This window comes from Gilbertella persicaria, assembly GCF_025201335.1.
Source record: "Gilbertella persicaria strain CBS 190.32 chromosome Unknown B0P05scaffold_63, whole genome shotgun sequence".
Lineage (NCBI taxonomy): Eukaryota > Fungi > Mucoromycota > Mucoromycetes > Mucorales > Choanephoraceae > Gilbertella > Gilbertella persicaria.
The window spans coordinates 117,119-134,851 of NW_026252024.1; the positions used below are offsets into that span (position 1 = coordinate 117,119).

The 17,733-nt window shown below is 37.9% G+C and overlaps 10 protein-coding genes across 10 annotated transcripts; 5 read left to right on the top strand and 5 right to left on the bottom strand.

The window, feature by feature from the left end:
* Nucleotides 1-2,458: 2,458 nt before the first annotated feature.
* On the bottom strand, nucleotides 2,459-2,892 carry B0P05DRAFT_641530 (uncharacterized protein; the record flags this gene model as incomplete). The annotated part of the gene is made up of 2 exons (XM_051583776.1): nucleotides 2,627-2,892; nucleotides 2,459-2,563 (listed from the first exon to the last, which is right to left on the bottom strand). Exons 1-2 carry the CDS (start codon nucleotides 2,828-2,830, stop codon nucleotides 2,459-2,461), a joined length of 309 nt encoding a protein of 102 aa, XP_051430125.1. The 5' UTR covers nucleotides 2,831-2,892.
* Nucleotides 2,893-4,501: 1,609 nt separating this feature from the next.
* On the top strand, nucleotides 4,502-5,153 carry B0P05DRAFT_562156 (uncharacterized protein; the record flags this gene model as incomplete). Its single annotated transcript, XM_051580559.1, has 2 exons — nucleotides 4,502-5,079; nucleotides 5,134-5,153. The coding sequence occupies exons 1-2, from the start codon at nucleotides 4,877-4,879 to the stop codon at nucleotides 5,150-5,152; spliced, it is 222 nt and encodes a 73-aa protein (XP_051430126.1). The 5' UTR covers nucleotides 4,502-4,876.
* Nucleotides 5,154-5,402: 249 nt separating this feature from the next.
* B0P05DRAFT_562161 (uncharacterized protein) lies at nucleotides 5,403-6,188 on the top strand. Its single transcript, XM_051580560.1, has 2 exons — nucleotides 5,403-5,708; nucleotides 5,784-6,188. The coding sequence occupies exons 1-2, from the start codon at nucleotides 5,498-5,500 to the stop codon at nucleotides 5,813-5,815; spliced, it is 243 nt and encodes an 80-aa protein (XP_051430127.1). The 5' UTR covers nucleotides 5,403-5,497; the 3' UTR covers nucleotides 5,816-6,188.
* Nucleotides 6,189-8,314: 2,126 nt separating this feature from the next.
* B0P05DRAFT_562166 (uncharacterized protein) lies at nucleotides 8,315-9,396 on the top strand. The gene is made up of 3 exons (XM_051580561.1): nucleotides 8,315-8,776; nucleotides 8,821-9,018; nucleotides 9,064-9,396. Exons 1-3 carry the CDS (start codon nucleotides 8,436-8,438, stop codon nucleotides 9,368-9,370), a joined length of 846 nt encoding a protein of 281 aa, XP_051430128.1. The 5' UTR covers nucleotides 8,315-8,435; the 3' UTR covers nucleotides 9,371-9,396.
* B0P05DRAFT_562168 (T-complex protein 1 subunit delta) lies at nucleotides 9,375-11,345 on the bottom strand. The gene is made up of 4 exons (XM_051580562.1): nucleotides 11,161-11,345; nucleotides 11,045-11,097; nucleotides 10,891-10,980; nucleotides 9,375-10,833 (listed from the first exon to the last, which is right to left on the bottom strand). The coding sequence occupies exons 1-4, from the start codon at nucleotides 11,264-11,266 to the stop codon at nucleotides 9,481-9,483; spliced, it is 1,602 nt and encodes a 533-aa protein (XP_051430129.1). The 5' UTR covers nucleotides 11,267-11,345; the 3' UTR covers nucleotides 9,375-9,480.
* A 39-nt stretch (nucleotides 11,346-11,384) lies between these two features.
* On the bottom strand, nucleotides 11,385-12,112 carry B0P05DRAFT_562169 (uncharacterized protein). The gene is made up of 2 exons (XM_051580563.1): nucleotides 11,899-12,112; nucleotides 11,385-11,856 (listed from the first exon to the last, which is right to left on the bottom strand). Exons 1-2 carry the CDS (start codon nucleotides 12,018-12,020, stop codon nucleotides 11,475-11,477), a joined length of 504 nt encoding a protein of 167 aa, XP_051430130.1. The 5' UTR covers nucleotides 12,021-12,112; the 3' UTR covers nucleotides 11,385-11,474.
* Nucleotides 12,113-12,228: 116 nt separating this feature from the next.
* On the top strand, nucleotides 12,229-14,263 carry B0P05DRAFT_562173 (T-complex protein 1 subunit epsilon). The gene is made up of 6 exons (XM_051580564.1): nucleotides 12,229-12,403; nucleotides 12,448-12,508; nucleotides 12,551-12,715; nucleotides 12,764-12,962; nucleotides 13,013-13,980; nucleotides 14,025-14,263. The coding sequence occupies exons 1-6, from the start codon at nucleotides 12,284-12,286 to the stop codon at nucleotides 14,147-14,149; spliced, it is 1,638 nt and encodes a 545-aa protein (XP_051430131.1). The 5' UTR covers nucleotides 12,229-12,283; the 3' UTR covers nucleotides 14,150-14,263.
* A 628-nt stretch (nucleotides 14,264-14,891) lies between these two features.
* Nucleotides 14,892-16,163, top strand: B0P05DRAFT_518444 (uncharacterized protein). Its single transcript, XM_051575724.1, has 4 exons — nucleotides 14,892-15,023; nucleotides 15,070-15,178; nucleotides 15,225-15,387; nucleotides 15,433-16,163. Exons 1-4 carry the CDS (start codon nucleotides 14,998-15,000, stop codon nucleotides 16,140-16,142), a joined length of 1,008 nt encoding a protein of 335 aa, XP_051430132.1. The 5' UTR covers nucleotides 14,892-14,997; the 3' UTR covers nucleotides 16,143-16,163.
* B0P05DRAFT_562176 (small nuclear ribonucleoprotein Sm D1) lies at nucleotides 16,164-17,077 on the bottom strand. Its single transcript, XM_051580565.1, has 3 exons — nucleotides 16,672-17,077; nucleotides 16,365-16,630; nucleotides 16,164-16,312 (listed from the first exon to the last, which is right to left on the bottom strand). The coding sequence occupies exons 1-3, from the start codon at nucleotides 16,683-16,685 to the stop codon at nucleotides 16,236-16,238; spliced, it is 357 nt and encodes a 118-aa protein (XP_051430133.1). The 5' UTR covers nucleotides 16,686-17,077; the 3' UTR covers nucleotides 16,164-16,235.
* On the bottom strand, nucleotides 16,930-17,414 carry B0P05DRAFT_562179 (uncharacterized protein). The gene has a single exon (XM_051580566.1). It carries the CDS (start codon nucleotides 17,386-17,388, stop codon nucleotides 17,092-17,094), a length of 297 nt encoding a protein of 98 aa, XP_051430134.1. The 5' UTR covers nucleotides 17,389-17,414; the 3' UTR covers nucleotides 16,930-17,091.
* Between the last annotated feature and the right edge of the window lie 319 nt (nucleotides 17,415-17,733).

Here is a 17,733-nt window from a genome sequence, read left to right on the forward strand (position 1 = left end):
TTTACTTACATAGACATTAGAGGTTAATCTAGTAAAGTAACCCATAGTTATATATATTAGAGACGGTTTCTTGTTTTTATTATTATTTATAAAGTTAGGTACAAGAAAGAAAAGTTAAAGTGGGGTAGATCAAGAATAATAAGAAAGAAAATCAAAATGTAAAAAAAATTAAGAAATGTGCCCCGCTTTATATACTCCAAGTAGATTGCTCCTTCAATAGGCGACAGTAGAGACTTCAGGGAACCTATTATCATTGTGGGGATTTGTAGCTTAAGTAAGCCACAATGATAACCCAAGATCCGTGTTCTTTCATGTGATCTGCAAAAGAGGGTTATAATAGGATTGGTTGGTATCCAACGGGAGCGATGGAAATTACTGCTTAAGTAATCAAAGACTCTTTTAAATTTTCTCACAATGCAATTTTGAAATGATTTCCGCGGAAAATGGCCCCCACCTCTGACTTTACACACTCACACACTCACACAACATGGCGTATAGAATAAACTTGGTTAAAACTGTTATGTACCCAGTCTAGGTTTCACTAGGGTTTTCTCTTGTAACGCTTTGATGTACCATTCGTACATGTAAACAGGAATTCTCACTCGTACGATAACTTCAGTACATGTGTAACCTTTCTTTTATATGACAAAGAAAGAAAAATAACTAATTTTTTTCCTCCTCTCGGGCAAGATCTATATTAAGAAAATAATTTAAAAAAAGAGACAGATGAAGGGATCCAGTGAGAATGAAGCAATGAATTTCATACGCTGCCTGAATCAGATGATAAAAAAAACTTTGGTACACACACAACGCGGTGATTATGAAAGCAGTTTAGTCCATGTGTAATTTGATCCAACCTTGTGTACACGCACACAAAGAAGAAAAGAGTAAGGATAAAAATGAGAGAACAGTTGTTCTATTTTTTATAGAAAAAAAGGGCTAGCTTGTTACAATTATAATATATACAAACAAAAAAGACATTTTGTCTTTTACTATCTATTTTTATCGCTTGCTTTTTTCTCTTTTTTTTTTTTTTTTTTTTTTTTTTTTTTTTTTTTTTTTTTTTTTTTTTTTAGTTTTGATCTGATGGATGACCCTAGCAAATTGAGGGTGAGGGAGAAGCTGAAATTTAGGTAACAGACTGCGTTTGTATCACTCATGTTTTCCCCACATCGAACCAACCAATCGCCGTATATTCTTTTGTTACTTGTCCTTCCCGACTCAAAAGTTGCACCGAACAAATAAGAGTTTGTCTTACACTGTTTCATGCCCGCTAATTACCTTTTGAATAGGAAGTTTTTGTGGGGAATTTTTTCTTTTATTGAAGCATGAGCAAACAAATAAACAAGAGAAAGAATGACCTAAATGGTGAGAAAAACACAAGGTACCCACAATATATCTTTGAATAGGATAAAGTGTAAAAAATGATATGAAAAGGGAAGTTATAACATATCACTTTTGTTCTATATGTCAATCCAGCTCGTTGTATAAAATGTAGTACAAGTTACCAAGTGCTTCAACTATTCAATCTTGTTATAATGACAATCAAGAGCTAATATGTATCAGTAAATATGCAAGTGTGTTTGCTTTATTATTGGACGATGGAGTTGTCTGCACAATAAGAAATTGATTTACTCAGAAATTGATTATAATTATCAACATGTGATTTTCAGAAGACAGCTTCTTCTTTCTTAATATACAGTTTAAATGATGCTGTGTACTAACTGACGCAATGAATAAAGTAGAAAAAGCTGCTGATGACTGATAAAATGATATCGAGCTTTTGTTGTTTTGACCGAGTTCAGAGGTGTACAAATCAGACGCTTTTCCGTGATTTTCCTTCTTAAATCAAATCGAAATTAATGAGGCTTTTTTTCTTGCGAGCTGTCGTTTCTTGAAAGCAGTGCTGAAAACGGTGGTGGCATTGTGACAAACATAGGAACTTTATCCCATGATAACGATAAAAATAAAGAAGTGATTTCTACGCAATTTGTCTCTAGTACAACAAGCAATCTTTGACATGATGTGCTTTCTTGACATGCGAATCGATCCACCAAATCGATTCTTAAAAAAGACAAACGTATGATTGCTACTTTGTATTTTGCAAATAGCAAAGACAACTCGAACTAAAAGGAAAGAATATGTTAACAAATACACTGTTGTAACTGAAACAATAGCTTTGTTGTTTTGTACAAAGTACGTCCTTGCAATCTTTTTTTGCTGTAGAACTATGGCTAAGAATATCTTGGTACATTTTTTTTTCTAGATCAGCTTCAAACTATCCAGAGCTCATTGAGAATTGAATGGAATTGGCTGATTTTTTTCAAGAAGAAAAATATTGTGCTCGGTACTACCGAAGCATTTTCATATTGCACAGTTTATTTATAATGACTTGTTTTTGACAACGAGCTGAAAACATTGATAAAAATGAACAAAATGTTATGAATGACCATGTTTATTAGGCAAAGATAGGCTTAATGGTTAAATGTCCACTAGCTGATTTCTCTACTGCATTTAAAAATGTTCTACTAACTGTTTCTGACCAACGACTTCCAAATTGAACCTGAAAGTACCAAGTCATGTTTTGACAGACGCCATAGTTTTGAACGTTTCGGATACAAATTACTTGATCGTCGCTGCAAATCACACTTTCAGCATTGTGTTGCTTGCTGTTCCATACTGCTTCTCGAATACCAGATCTCTCCAAGCGAACAGAAAGGTAACTCCAAGAGCTAGTACAGTCCATTTTAACATCCCACTGTTCAAAACCAGAAACGAAATAGAAAAATAGGACCGAAATCATGGCAAAAAGAACTTTGAAGGAGCACATCTATACACTAGTAAGACAACTGTCAATTCTTTTTGTTTACATGCTTGATAGATTGGTTGTAGACTTGAAAACTAATATTTTTTTCTCTTATGTCTGGAGCCTATATATATATATAAGAATTGATGTTTTATAAAGAGCATTTAGTTTAATATAATTGCATGTCTATTTCTTTGTTTTTATAGTACTGATGTGATACGCAAAGCCATTACTTTGCAAATTAACTTGAAGTTTATTTATGGTGCAAATGAATCGTTTGTTTTTAGAATTCATTTTTCTTTTGTTACCCTAAAAAGGGTTACTGCATGAAAGGGTTGTACGACTTCAATCACAAAGAGAAATTTTATCCTGACACAACAGAAGGTTTCCTTTTTTTTTTATTAAATGCATCATATTTTAGGTTTAAAACCGTCCTCAGCTTTGTCATTTTGGTGACAAAAGAAGAGCATAACGAACGGAAGGACTTTTTTTTGTACTTTACATCATGTAAAAAAAAAAGTAGTTATAAGACTTTGAAATACTTGGTAGTTGTTGTCAATGCGGTGAGATAGGATTAATTCTATATGCTACCATTTTGAAGAGAATACCTTAATTCTGTGCTTAGTCAAAGGCCTTTTGCTCAGTGCAAAATCAAGCCATACTCGAAAATCTGTTCTTGTTCATTTTAGCAAATGTTAATATTGGAACAGCCATCTTGATCTCTAGTAAATCTGGCGATACGATATTCAAGAAGCATTCTGTGTCGTTGGTTTCTAAAATAAATGGTTGCAAGTCAAGCTAGAGATTTGGAAGTTCTTTTTAGTTGAGTACAAGACTGATTTGGAAAAAATGAGACCGGCTGAATTCTATAAGCAGTAGCTCTGGATGAGAGAAGCTGTGTTTCATTATTTAACAACAAAGGTAAACAAAACAAAGGGTATCTCAGTCTGTTCTAAACATATCATTTAGACACAACAACGCATGCAAGAACTACTTGGTTTTACGCAATAAACAAAGTATACTATTTGGTATATATATGCAGTAAAAATAAGTACTTGTTCTTTATCCTTCTTTGGAATAATTTACCTCATCTGCTTTTGGCTAATATAGCATAAGGCGCTTTAGGTTGTTATCGCTTTAAACGGTAGTAGTCTCAGCCTTGGGTATTGCTTCAAGCGTGACGCTCTTAAAATGATATAAAGGAAGTGTCCGTTAAAGAATTCTGAAAATGAAGAGATTTAGAAATTCACCTTTCTTTCGCCTGAAGAATTTTTTAGTACGATGGTCTGGTCACTCTTGGTGATGCTCTGGATTTTGTTATAATCCCTTGTCAAATACTGTATCTCTTAGGTATCAACAATTTTGTCAAGTGCCAAGCAATTGAAGACATTGTGGAATGGTGTCCTTTACTTGTGGTATTAGTATTACCATCTGTAGCATTGAACAAGACAAGATATAAAGGATACTGACTCTCAGGAGCAACGAACGAAAAACTTAATATATCTTTTTTATGACATATTAAGGGGTAGCTCAGATGACAGCTATTTTATTGGGATTATATAAGACTCATATAATCGTACTGAATGCTTTCGCAAAAGCATTGTTCTAAAGATATTTCATATAGCTATTCACTTTGCTTCACATACACTAGTTTCCATTTATACGATGATTTTATTTTTTTAAAATAAAACTTTCATCCAATACATAAAAAAAATTAGAAATTCAAGAGAAATGATGTACTAAAAGTGTCTAAAAACGAAGATATATCAGAAAAGTGTGTTGTCAAAATCGGTAGACAAAAGTACGGCGCATCAGATGGTGTAAAAAACACAGCATATTAGATATCAAGATATAGAGCTATCCTTCAAAAGTGTGTTTTCCGTTTTTGAGCTATAACGTACATTTTTAATAGTACTTTTCCAAATACAACACTTTGAGTGTGTCTCATAGACCTAGAGAAACAGTTTTTAATAAGACATGTTATGTCTACAATGCCTCTGTCGCTTGAAGATTTCTTCAGGGGGATCGTAAGTATTCTTTAGTCTGACTGATGACTTGATCAATCCACGAATGAAAGTCATTCAAGACTCCCATATGGGTTCTGCTCATTTCCCTGTATCTCTCTCGTTTTTATGTGCCCAAACTCCTATTGGTCAAGCCAATCATCCTAGACTCCTATGGAAATCGGCTAAACTACAACAGCTTCCAGTTCGTCAGCTGTATCAAGATTTGTTTGCTGTTAAGGCTTTGCCGCTGCTTGCTGACTTTCGTGACTTAGTTAAGTATTCAATTGATATATACAAAGGACGCATTGATAATTCTTCTACCTCTACTCAGGACCCATAATCTTCGTTGTCTTTGGATATCGATGACCTGACCGCTAGACTCACAGCATTTGTTCATTCCTGCTTAGACCAAGTGGTTGGTAGGCAGAAACCTCGCTTATCCTCTAACACATGGTTCTGCACAGACAGTTTGGAATTACTGTCTGACGCTCGTGAGAACGCTCACCGTCAGTGGAGGCGTGCCACTCACGGTAGTATTGGTAAAGCTTTACTCCGGAAAGAGTATCGCAGGATTTATCAGTCCTTTACAATTGAACTTAAACGGCAACGTCGTCAGTCGTGGAATCGATTTTGCGAATAGCTATCTTCTGACCCACTCGAAGATACAGTCGCTGCCTTCAGTCGTATGGAAAAGAATCGCACGAGAACTCCTGCATTCTCACATCCCCAAAGACCTCAAGTTGCTGCCAATGTTATGGCTGACCATCTTCAAGATGTCTATGCTGGTGATTTTCTACTACCACCACATCAACGAAGAAGCAAGATGCCTAGACTCCCTGTAGGCCCCAATTTGACAGACTCTGATGTTCAGTACCTTGAAAAGAATATCCTCTCATCTAAACAAGACCCACTCATGGATTTTAGTGACACTAATAACCCTAATGCCTGTCCTTTTAGAGAAGATACCATACGTCATGCTCTTGCCAAAAAAACTTGCGCGTAGAAAAGCACCTGGCTAAGATCACCTTAGGGCCAAAATGCTTATGCCTTTAGAAGCTACGCTTGTTTCGCTGCTTTGTATGCTCTTTCATTTATCTTGGATTTGGTACAAGTTCCTCGTTTATGGTGTATTGCTCAAGTCGTTCCGATACACAAGAAAGGATCTCTAAATGACCCTGCTAATTTCGACCAATTAGTCTCACATCATGCTTAAGGAAACTAATGGAAGTATGCTTGGCTGCCACTCTCTATGAACAAGCTCCTCCACTTGATCCTGTACAAGATGGATTTCAAACCAATCGAGGGACCATTGACCAAGCTCTTGCCCTACATGAACTATGCCGCCAACACACCTTCGATCATAAGCGTGAACCGCCTGTGCTAGCCTTTTTAGACATCAAACAAGCTTATGACTGTACTGACCGAACCATAGTTTGGCAATTGCTAAAAAGTGATCGTATTTCTCCGCCTCTTGGGTATTCTACAATGCCTTTTTGATCAGGTCGAAATTGAAGTGATCATCTCAGGTTTTAACTCTACCGCCTTCCATCCATCCATTGGTGTACTACAAGGATCCATTTTGTCCCCATTTCTTTATTCTTTGTATATTGACTCCCTTCCAAAAACGTTTCGTGGCATGCACCTCCCACCAGCAGTAAAGCAAAATAGAAAAATTAACCCCAAGAGACTCTATAACGGCCTTTGGATCAATAGTGTCCTATATGCAGACGATGTTGTAATTATTGGCACGTCACTCACCATGCAATCATTACTGAACCGTGCACAGCGCCACTCTCTAAACCTTGGATATCGTTGGAATCCATTAAAATGTGTCATTGTTGCCGGTCTCTCTGCTCCTAGTCAGCCATACTCGATCTATAATACGCCAATACCAATAGCATCTTCTTTCAAATATTTGGGAATCCTGTTCAATACCAAGGCTCAAGTTGATGTCTCCCTTCTGATTCGTTGAAACGTAAAACCTGCTCTCTCAGCTATGCATGCTGGGTTCTGTTCTCTGTGATTCTTTAAACAAATCCGCGTCTCTAAACTGACCGCTGCTCGTCTCTACAGTACCTTCATCCGTCCAAAATTGGAGTATGGCATCTGCCTCGGCCTTTACTGAAAATCTGATTCTGCAACTCTAGAACATGCACAAGATACTTGCCTGCGACTCTGCATCAATAGCCATTCAAAAGAAACAACCGGGTCGTTTAAGCTGATGTCCAACCTTCCCTCCTTAGCCGAACGCAAAGAACACCTTGTCTTCAAGATGATGATCTGCTTTAAAACGCTCCTAGAAGACACGCTGATAATGCAAATAATGGCACACATTGATACTTATCCCTTTGCTCGGTAAATGCAGATCTTTCTCTGGCCACAAATATCAAACAAGAATCACATCTGGTTGCACCTTAGCGATAGCTATGATACGCTTTCCGACTGGATTCAAGCCAATGTAAACGCCAAGAAGCAAGTCTTGGGACTTCATCAGCGTAATTTGGATGCTCTCCGTGCACAAGCAAATGCCCCCGTCCTTCTCTCTGCTTGTAGGCTCTTTGTTGGTCTGATTGATCCTATCTTGCTGTTGCCTATGTCAATCTATGGCCGTCAAAGAATTCTCCGTTGGCGTCTTGAGTGGACTCCAAAGTACACCTCTACCTGCTCATGTGGCACATCGCCTATCAGCCGAAGACATGTACTCCGTTGCATGCGCGCTGTTGAACGCTTGCGATTACCAGCGGATATACAGCCTAACCCAATTGATTATGTACTGAATCAATTGCCTAGAATACCACGCCCACCATGCCCAAAAGCTCAAAGACTTGACCGCTACACACGATGGTCAAATTGGTGGCCAACCATTTGTCAACTCTTGCTTGAAATTGAACTTGTGGATCTTCCCGACAAGGCTTTCTCAAACAAAGAAAAAGATACCTCTAGTATGACTTTCCTCCTTTGGCTGATACCCTCGCTTTATCCAGTACAGATAAGCAGCTGATACTCTCCTTCGTCCGGTCACGTTTCTACACCTATTATGCACCTTTTTTTCTCTTTTTTTTTTTATCTTTTACACTATAGTACTTCATCGTCTATGTTTCCTGTCTTTTTTTCTATATTTTTATAATTTTATAGTTTTTTTTGTACTCTCCTTTCTCTGACCTGATGTTTAGACATTTACCCTATAGGGCCAGTCTTCATAACCATATAAATAAAATATAAACTTTTACCAGGGGGATCATAAGGGCAAAATGACGATTTTTGACTTTTCAAAACTTGCTATGTTTTTGCATGAATACGTTCTTTTATGTATGCTCAAACGTAAGAAACTCAAAGAAGGCGAATCAGAAGGCAGAAATGATAGTTTATTTTGAAAACCAGTCGTACCTATAGCAGGCCGCCAATACACTTTTAGTGCTATTATGCTTATCAATTTTATATGTCAGAATCTTTTTGAATATTTGGCCATTACTTCTCAAGATACTATTACTTTCGAGCACTGTTATCAAAGTAATAAAAAAAAGTTTTCAAACCAGACGTTCTTGCGTTATTTTTCAGTGGGATGTGCGCCAAATTTTCAAATTGACAGCGGAATTCAAGTATGAGATTGAAAATGTCAACGAATGCAACCCCCAACACACACACATAATGCACCAACGCGCTTCTTTTCTCTATTTTATCACCTCGCAGTCATGAGCAAAGTTGTTATTGTTACAGGAGCTAGTCGCGGTATTGGCCGTGCCGCTGTCTTGGAAGCTTTGACCAAATTCGACTCTCGCGTGATTGCTATTGCTCGAAGCACTACTGGACTTGAGCAACTTCAACAACACGTGTCAACACTCAATAAAGCTGATCAACTTGAAGTGGTTGTGGGTGACGTAACCAACCAAGACGTTGCTCGTAAAGCTATTCACATTGCTTTGGAACGTTGGGGTCGTCTTGATTCAGTGATTGCTAATGCAGGGTAAGTTTGATCATTGAATGCTATCGTATCTTACACCTCTCAAGTGTCATTGAACCTATTGCTACTATTGCCAACTCTTCTGTAGAAGACTGGAAGACTTTGTTTGACATCAATGTGTTTTCCATTGTCTCTCTTGCACAACTCGCTTTGCCTCACCTTCGCAAGTCTGAGCATGGCTCCTTTATCACTGTCTCTTCAGGTGCTGCTATCAAAGGTTATCATGGCTGGGGTGCTTATGGCTCGTAAGTAAGAGGATATCGAGATACATTGACTTATATGCGTCATAGATCCAAGGCTGCTGTGAACTTGATCAACAGTACTTTAGCAGTAGAAGAACCCAATGTTACTTCTATCGCCATTCGTCCTGGCGTTGTTGACACAGAAATGCAAAACATGATTCGTTCTACCGGTGCTTCTGGCATGAAAGACGATCATGCCAAGTTTATTGAACTTCATCGTGATGGCAAATTAGTGAAGCCTGAAGATCCTGCTCATGTATTGGCTGCCTTAGCCAACCAACCTCCCAAACACTTATCAGGCGGTTTCTTTAGTTGGAATGATGAAGACATGAAGCCTTTTAACCGTGCTAAATAAAGATGCCTTACAAAAATGATGTTTAATTGATGTGAATTGTGCAAATAGAATGGAGAAAAGGAAAAGAGGGGGGTCTCTAAATTAGAATAATAAGGAATGGAATAATGTATTTATCGACTTTGAACCAAATCATCAATCTTCATAATCATCTTGACAGTTTCAGCAGATAATTCAAGAGCACTGGAAGTGACCAATAAAGGCTGAATGACATTTTCATCCAAGATATTTGTGATGGTACCCTTCTTGACGTTGATACCAGCTGTCTTTTCACCAAGAGCATGCTTGTTTCTTAATTCAGTCACAATAGCGATAGGATTTAAACCAGCATTTTCAGCCAACGTGGTGGGGATGATCTCAAGTGCTTCAGCAAATGCCTGGAAACAGTATTGTTCCATGCCTGTCAATGTCTTGGCATATTCCATCAATTTTTGAGAGATTTCAATTTCAGGAGCACCACCACCGGCAATCAAGAACTTCTTCTTGACCAAACAACGGACAACACAAAGAGCATCGTGAAGAGAACGATGAGATTCTTCAAGCACAAGTGAATTGGCACCACGGCAAATGACAGAGACCGTCTTACCAGCGTGCTTCATGCCTGTGACCTTGACAATACGAGCACCGGCATTTTCAGATTCTTCAATCAAATCAGCATAACCCAGCTTATCGTCTGTGAAGGACTCAATATCAGCCACAGGCTTACAACCGAGTGACTTGGCAATGAACTCAATTTCATCGCGTTCGATATCCTTGACAACCATGATCTTTAACTTGCTTAAGAAATGAAGAGCCAAGTCATTTACAGCATCACGCAAAATAGACTTTTGAATCAAGAGCACATTACAGCCTGACTTTTTGATCTTTTTACAGATGTTGAGCAAATATTGACGTTCTTCCTTGAGGATCTTGTCCATCTGTCGGTAGTCGTTTACCACAATCTGGTTTTCCATGTCAGGCTTAGGAGGAGACAATTGGAATTGGACAAGACCAATCTTGGCCTTCTCGATACGCGTGGGTCCACCAGCAGAACGAACGACAGTCTGGTTCAAGACAAGGCCGTCTATTAATTCAGTGTCATCAATGGTGCCACCGACTTTCTTTACAACACGGATATCGTTCAAGTTGACATTGTTGGCAATAGAGGGATCAATGACACGAGTGACTGCATCAACAGCAATAGGAGCCAATAAAGTAGAGTATTGAGACACAATTTTGGAGTTAAGAGAGGTAGAAGCAGCTCTCAAAAGGGACTCGCGGTCAGAAAGATCAACAGGTGTGGCCATCTCTGTTAAGAATTCAACAGATTGGGCAGCAGCACGTTGAAAAGATTCAGCAATGGTGGTAGGGTGAATACCTTTGTTCAGCATCTTTTCAGCAGCAGCCAATAAAGAGCTACATAATACAACCACTGAAGTAGTACCATCACCAGCTTCAACATCTTGTGCAGCAGATAAATCAACAAGCTAAATCCCCCCATGTACACACATCAGCCATTGTACTTGCATGGTGACATCACTTACCATTTTAGCAGCAGGGTGAAGAACAGCCATATGCTTAAGAATAGTAGCACCATCATTTGTAATCACCACTTCACCACTACCGGTTTGAATCTATGAAAAGAGGAACATGAGTCTCAACGTGTCATCTCGGTCATCCTATTGCTTATTCTTTTACCATTTTATCCATGCCTCTAGGACCTAGAGAAGTACGGATCGCATCGCCAACAGCTATAGACAAGATGATGAGTACACAACAAAAAAGACGCGAACAATTTGACGTGTTCTTTTTACCTTTAGCAGCCGTGATGTTAGACATACGGACTTCCATGGGCTTTTCTTTGTCTTGGAAATTACCATTGTTGGTCTTTGCTGCTTGAGGCTTTGCTACTTGTGCCATTGTTGAAATCAAATAAAAAGTGAAAAAAGGGGTAAAAAAAAAAGAGAGAGAGAAAAAAATTATTTCGTATCGAAAAGACTAGCAAAAAAAAAAAAAAAAAAAAAGATACACATATAGAGCTGGGTTTAACGCGCGTGGTGCGTGTGCCAATTTGGCTTGTAGTCGAGTCACATTCAAAGTCAGAATATTGAATCTCTTGTCAATGCAATCATGTTTGTTTATTGACAAGTATAGGAAGCACAGCTTGTGTCTTTCCAATGGTCAGTGTCATTGTCCTTCTTGAACTACGGTTGCCTCTTGATAAGGTCAATAGACGAGGCATTTTCCTTCTATCTATATCTGAGCTAATATTGGCTGAGGATTGCAAATGTTCAAACCAAGACACCAGTTCAGACAATTTGTCATCCATAGGTCTGATCACATACTGCTCTTTAGTGATACTGAACCAAAGTCGAAGTACATGCGATTTCTTGTATTCAACTGCTATGCCACAATAGCTCTTTAACATCGATAATTGACACATGGGATATTTGCTTGAATCTTTTCTGTATATTCGTAGCATTGTGCCTCTTAAATCAAAAAATACAGTACTATAGGGTTGTTATGGTTACTCTTTTGATGACCCTAGTTACCTCCATGATGATTGTTTGATCTGTTGATCTCTGTCTATTTCCTTTTTCCATTTGACATAGCCTTGTTTATATACAGTGCAACTATAAGAAGGTAGTGCCTCATAAGCAGGTGGAGAAATCATAAATATGTAGTAATAAGATCATTTCCTGTCTGTATTTATGCAAGCCAAACCCAATTGAGCCCGAGACATGGAAAATTTTACTTTAAAGTGTTTCTATTTCATATCTCGTGGCAATTTGACAAGGAGTTTCAAAAAGTTTTTTTAAATTTAGTTGGCCCGGGGACAAATCCTTTTTTTTTTTTTTTTTTTTTTTTGTTAGACGTGTTCACGTATTCTGCCTTTTATTTTTATTTTTTGTCATCTAAACAAGATACATTATAAACATGGCAGCCAACATTGATCCCAATTCTGCTGTATATGCTACTGATGAATATGGTAGACCCTTTATTATCGTAAGAGAAGGACAACAAAAATCAAGATTAAGTGGTATTGCTGCTATTCGCGTAAGTTAAAGAGAGTAGATGATGATGTATTGACATGGGGCTAGTCTCATATTCTTGCTGCTAAAACAGTGACAAATATTATCAAGACCTCTCTTGGCCCTAGAGGTAAGTGTATAAGGTGTTCAACACGTCCTGACTTGTTGTTAGGTCTTGATAAAATCTTGATTTCCCCTGATGGTGACATCACGGTCACTAATGATGGTGCTACTATTCTCGATCAAATGGCTGTTGAACATCAAATCGCCAAGCTTCTTGTTCAGTTATCTCAAAGTCAAGATCAAGAAATTGGTGATGGTACTACGGGTGTTGTTGGTACGTGTGTATACGGTGTATAGAGTGAAGTAGGCTTACGTTATCTAGTTCTTGCTGGTGCCTTATTGGAACAATGTGAACAGCTTTTGGATCGTGGTATTCACCCTATCCGTATTGCTGATGGTTTCGAGCGTGCATGTGCTGTTGCTGTCAAACATTTAGATGAAATCTCAGATACCATTGAATTCGATAAAGAAAATGTAGCCAATCTGAAAAAGACAGCCATGACCAGTCTTGGTAGTAAAATGTAAGTGACTCAATGACTTATGGTATCAAGGACCTAAATCCATGCTGTAGTGTCTCCAAGCACCATGAAAAATACGCTGATATTGCCGTCAATGCAGTATTGAGTGTTGCAGACTTGGAGCGTAAGGATGTTGATTTTGAATTGATCAAGGTAGATGGCAAAGTAGGTGGTTCTTTAGAAGACACTATTTTGGTCAAGGGTGTTGTTGTTGACAAAGACATGTCCCACCCTCAAATGCCTCGTCAAGTCGAAAATGCCAAAATTGCCATCTTGACCTGTGCATTTGAACCCCCTAGACCCAAGACAAAGCATAAGCTTGATATCACCTCGGTAGAAGAATACGAAAAACTAAAGGAATACGAAAAAGAAAAGTTTAGCCAAATGATTCAACAAGTCAAGGATTCTGGTGCCAATTTGGTTATCTGTCAATGGGGTTTTGATGATGAAGCCAACCACTTGCTCTTACAGAACCAATTGCCTGCTGTTCGATGGGTGGGTGGTCCCGAAATAGAATTGATTGCTATTGCTACCAATGGTCGTATTGTGCCTCGTTTTGAAGACTTGTCAGCAGAAAAGCTAGGTCAAGCTGGTGTTGTACGTGAATTGACTTTTGGTACGACCAAGGACCGTATGTTGGTCATTGAAGAATGTGCCAATAGTCGTGCTGTCACTGTCTTTGTTCGTGGTGGTAACAAGATGATTATTGATGAAGCTAAGCGTTCTCTTCATGATGCCATGTGTGCTGTTCGTAACTTGGTTCGTGATAACCGTGTTGTTTATGGCGGTGGTGCTGCTGAAATCAGTTGTTCTCTTGCTGTTGCCAAAGTGGCTGATGAAATCTCTTCCATTGAACAATATGCTATGCGTGCATTTGCTGATGCTTTAGATGCCACACCTCTTGCTCTTGCTGAAAACTCTGGTCTGTCTCCTATTGAAACTTTGGCTGAAGTCAAGGCTCAACAAGCGACTACTGGTAATTCCAAATTGGGTATTGACTGTCTCTACAAGGGTTCAAATGGTAAGTGATGGTTTATTGATCTCTACTCATCTCTTTCTTTCTAGATATGAAAGAACAACACGTCTATGATCCTTTGATCTCAAAACGTCAACAATACTTGTTGGCCACACAACTTGTCAAGATGATTTTAAAGATTGATGATGTGATCACTACTTATGAAACTCAATAAATTCATATTCTCTTTTTTTTTTTAAAAAAAAATGACAGACATAGAATTCAAATGCTCCTATAAAACCTGTTTAACAATACCATGATCAAACGCATTGTATTCCAACCTCTCCCCCTCTTCTCTCTTTCCCCCCCCCCCTTTCGTTTTTTTTTGTAGGAGAAAAAGAAAAAGACAATGCAAAAAAAAAAAAAAAAAAAAAAAAAAAAAAAAGAGGAGAAGATAATGAAATAATATAAAATAAGGAGAAACTTATGTTTACATGACATGTAGAGTAAATCAATAGGTGCCACTTAACCATAACAGATTTAAACTTTCTCAATGATGTCTAAATAAGAAATAATAAGGGATCAACCGAGAACTCTATGCTGTTACACATGTCAGGGTTTTCTTTTTTTTATTGAATGATGGCCATGCCATTTGACATGTATTCAAGGAGAAGATGTGTATTTCGGAATAAAAAAGGGAATTAGAAGCTTGTGGCAACATGTCAAACGTAGAAAGTGAATATGTTGCACATTAGGAGACAAAATAAAAAAAAAAAAAAAAAGATGTGGCTATCAAGTGAAAAGCCTTGAAAAGGAGTTTGCTTACCCATAGATGTTTGGTTGCCACATGCTGTATAATACCCTGTTAAAATAAAATAGGAGCGTCTGTTAAGATAATAGTTCTTTTTTGAATAAAACTAATAAGAAGAGTTAGAAGGAGCTCCCCTCTTTTTTATTTTTATTATTATCATGTATTGAATAAAATACCTTTGCCACTCCTTTTTCATAGTGTATTTCTCGAGAATTTATTCAAGCCATTTCTTTCTTTCTTTTCACCCATTCCATTCTTTTTTTATTATTATTATGTTTAAAACTATCTACAGACTAAGGTAATTACTGATATGTGTAGCCATGGTCTAATGTCTTGTTGTATAGAGTATTTGATCAAGAAACTGCTCAGCATCACCCAATTCATTTATGTGGTCTCAAGGACAAACAACCTACATTTAATGATCTTGTACAGAAAATTCAACGCATTACAAAGGTAATGAAAGCATCATTGATATACCAAAGACTTATCAACCTGTTAGACGACACATTTGGATGACTATGAGGTCATCTTTTCATCTCAAAATACAGAAATTTTATTAAAAGATGACCAAAGTTTCCAAAAGGTGCTTCGGTCTTTGACGTTGGATCAACAACGACTTGATATTTCTCTTAAATCAAAACATAAGCATTCCATCATCAAAGGTAATTGCCAACACGTCTATAGCAAAATGCCTTATATAAAAGCAGATTTACCTAGGCTGGTTGAAAATCCTTTAATGGAACAAGATATTCCGGTCATTAAACCGACTGTATTAAGATGGACACCGCATCATCATCATCATCATCATGAAGAGAGCGAGCCATACCGCAAAAAACAACGTACGATGATGACTAAAGATCACCCTCGAAAATTACCTGAGCCAACAGCCACAACACCTCCACATTTACCTTTGATAAGAAACAGTATGTTAATGGACTACCCCTTACATCCATTGGACATGAAGAAACCCTCTACAACCCCTTTGTCTTCGCCACCTTCACCTCGCCTATCGCTCACATTACCCACACTCTCTTCCATCACACAACCTTGTTCACTTCAGAAATTTGGTTCTCAACATTTAGCTCCCATTCGACAAAGCATGCCTACCAAACCATCCAAACGAACTCGAGCCAGTGTAGGAAGTACACATCATAACCATATCAACAGTGGTGTATTTCTCTGTGAACATGCTATAGGCAAAAATAGGATTTGCGGACAGACATTTCGCCGCTCTTATGATCTATCTCGACACCAAACAATTCATTTAGAGAATCGACCTTTTTGTTCCTGCCATCAATGTGGCAAGAAGTTCACGCGTATGGACGCATTGAGACGTCATGAAAGAGTACAGGGTCATCATTCCTCTAAGCATCGTTCCATGTCAACTTCTGCATTACCTCCTCTGGATAAAAAATAATATATATATATATAAATTTGTATACCCTCTCTTAACAGCTAATAAATCTTGCCCTCCCTTTTTTTCGTTTTTTTTTATTATTATTAAAACTGCTTAACGTCTGCCTCTTCCACGAGCACCACCACGTCCACCAGCACGCATGCCTCTTCCACGGCCACGACCAGCACCATCTATAAAGAACGATATCAACATCAAATACGCGTCATCTTTTTTTTTTTTTACCTTCATCCTTCTTCTTTCTTGATTTCGGAGAATCGTCAATCAATAATGTATCCAAAGGCAAACTGTCAGGCAGAATGACACAACGAATATTGTTGCCACGTACACTAAGTGTGTCGAGACTGACAGGATCTTTGTTCTTTACGGTCATCTTGACTGTCTTGAGATGGGTATTCATGCTCATGTCAACACCTGTAATGGTTCCATGGACCACAGTACCGTTCTTTAACTCAACAGACACTGTCTCATTATTTAACTTCATCAAGAATCTAGTCTAATAAGTCTATTGAGTTTATATCGATGAACTTACCTAACCAACTTCATTTTCGTCTAAGCTTAGGGATCTAACAAAGGAGAGAAAGAGAAAAAAAACAAGAAAGAAATTTTATTTGCCTGCAGATGACGTTCTGATTTGAAATCCAGTCATGGTCAAGAAATCATTTGCTTGTGTGTATTCAGTGAAAGAAAAAGGCATTGATGAGCATGGACACGCCTTGAAGACATTCTTGTTCTCATGTGTCTTTTTGCGTTTGAAGGGCATTTAAACACCATGTATGGGATAAAAAAAAAAGAATTATATAGGCTCATGCCATATCAAAACCTCTCTTTCTATCTATGCTCCATCAGGAAAAAAAAAAAGAAAAGAAAAAAGAAAAGAGTATTTGTTTGTAACGTTGGTTTATATGTAGAGAAATGAATTATTGATGTACAGTTTGGTAAAAAGAGATATCTAAATTTTGCTGCCAACAACAGTGTAACCTCTTGCAGGTTTTGCTGCTTTGAGTTCTTCTTTTGTAGGAATATGATCAACCACTTGAACTTGAACAAGTTCTTTTAGCTTGAGAATTAAACCTGCTGTACTGGCATTGACAGGCTTATATGAGGTTTGGTGAAGACGGAAAAGGCCTAATGTCTTGGAAGCTGCACGAACATCTTGGGGAAGACCAATGGTGGATCGCTTCAATGTAATTTTGTAGTAGTCTGCTGCTGTCTTTGTACTAGTGGAGAATAAACGGCGAGTCAACATGGCGTGTATTGTATAATGAGATGAAGTGATGCCTAGCAAAAAAGAGTTTAAAAGGCACCCTTGGACTTTTAAATTACAGTGGCTTGGACAATTTTTCATAGATAATCGAAAAATAGTATTTAGCCTACTTGCATGATTTGAACTTTGCCTGCTATATTTATGTTCAAGTCGAGCAGGAAACGATCATTATGGACTTATTCATATATCAAGCTGTCCTACTTCAATGTCACAGTATGAAGTTGCCTACTTTTATTTAGCTTGAAAAAAAAAAAAACTGCCAGGAGCTAGATTGAAAAGATGAAGAAAAGCATTGAAACTTACTCTTTATTATCCATTCTTCTTGAA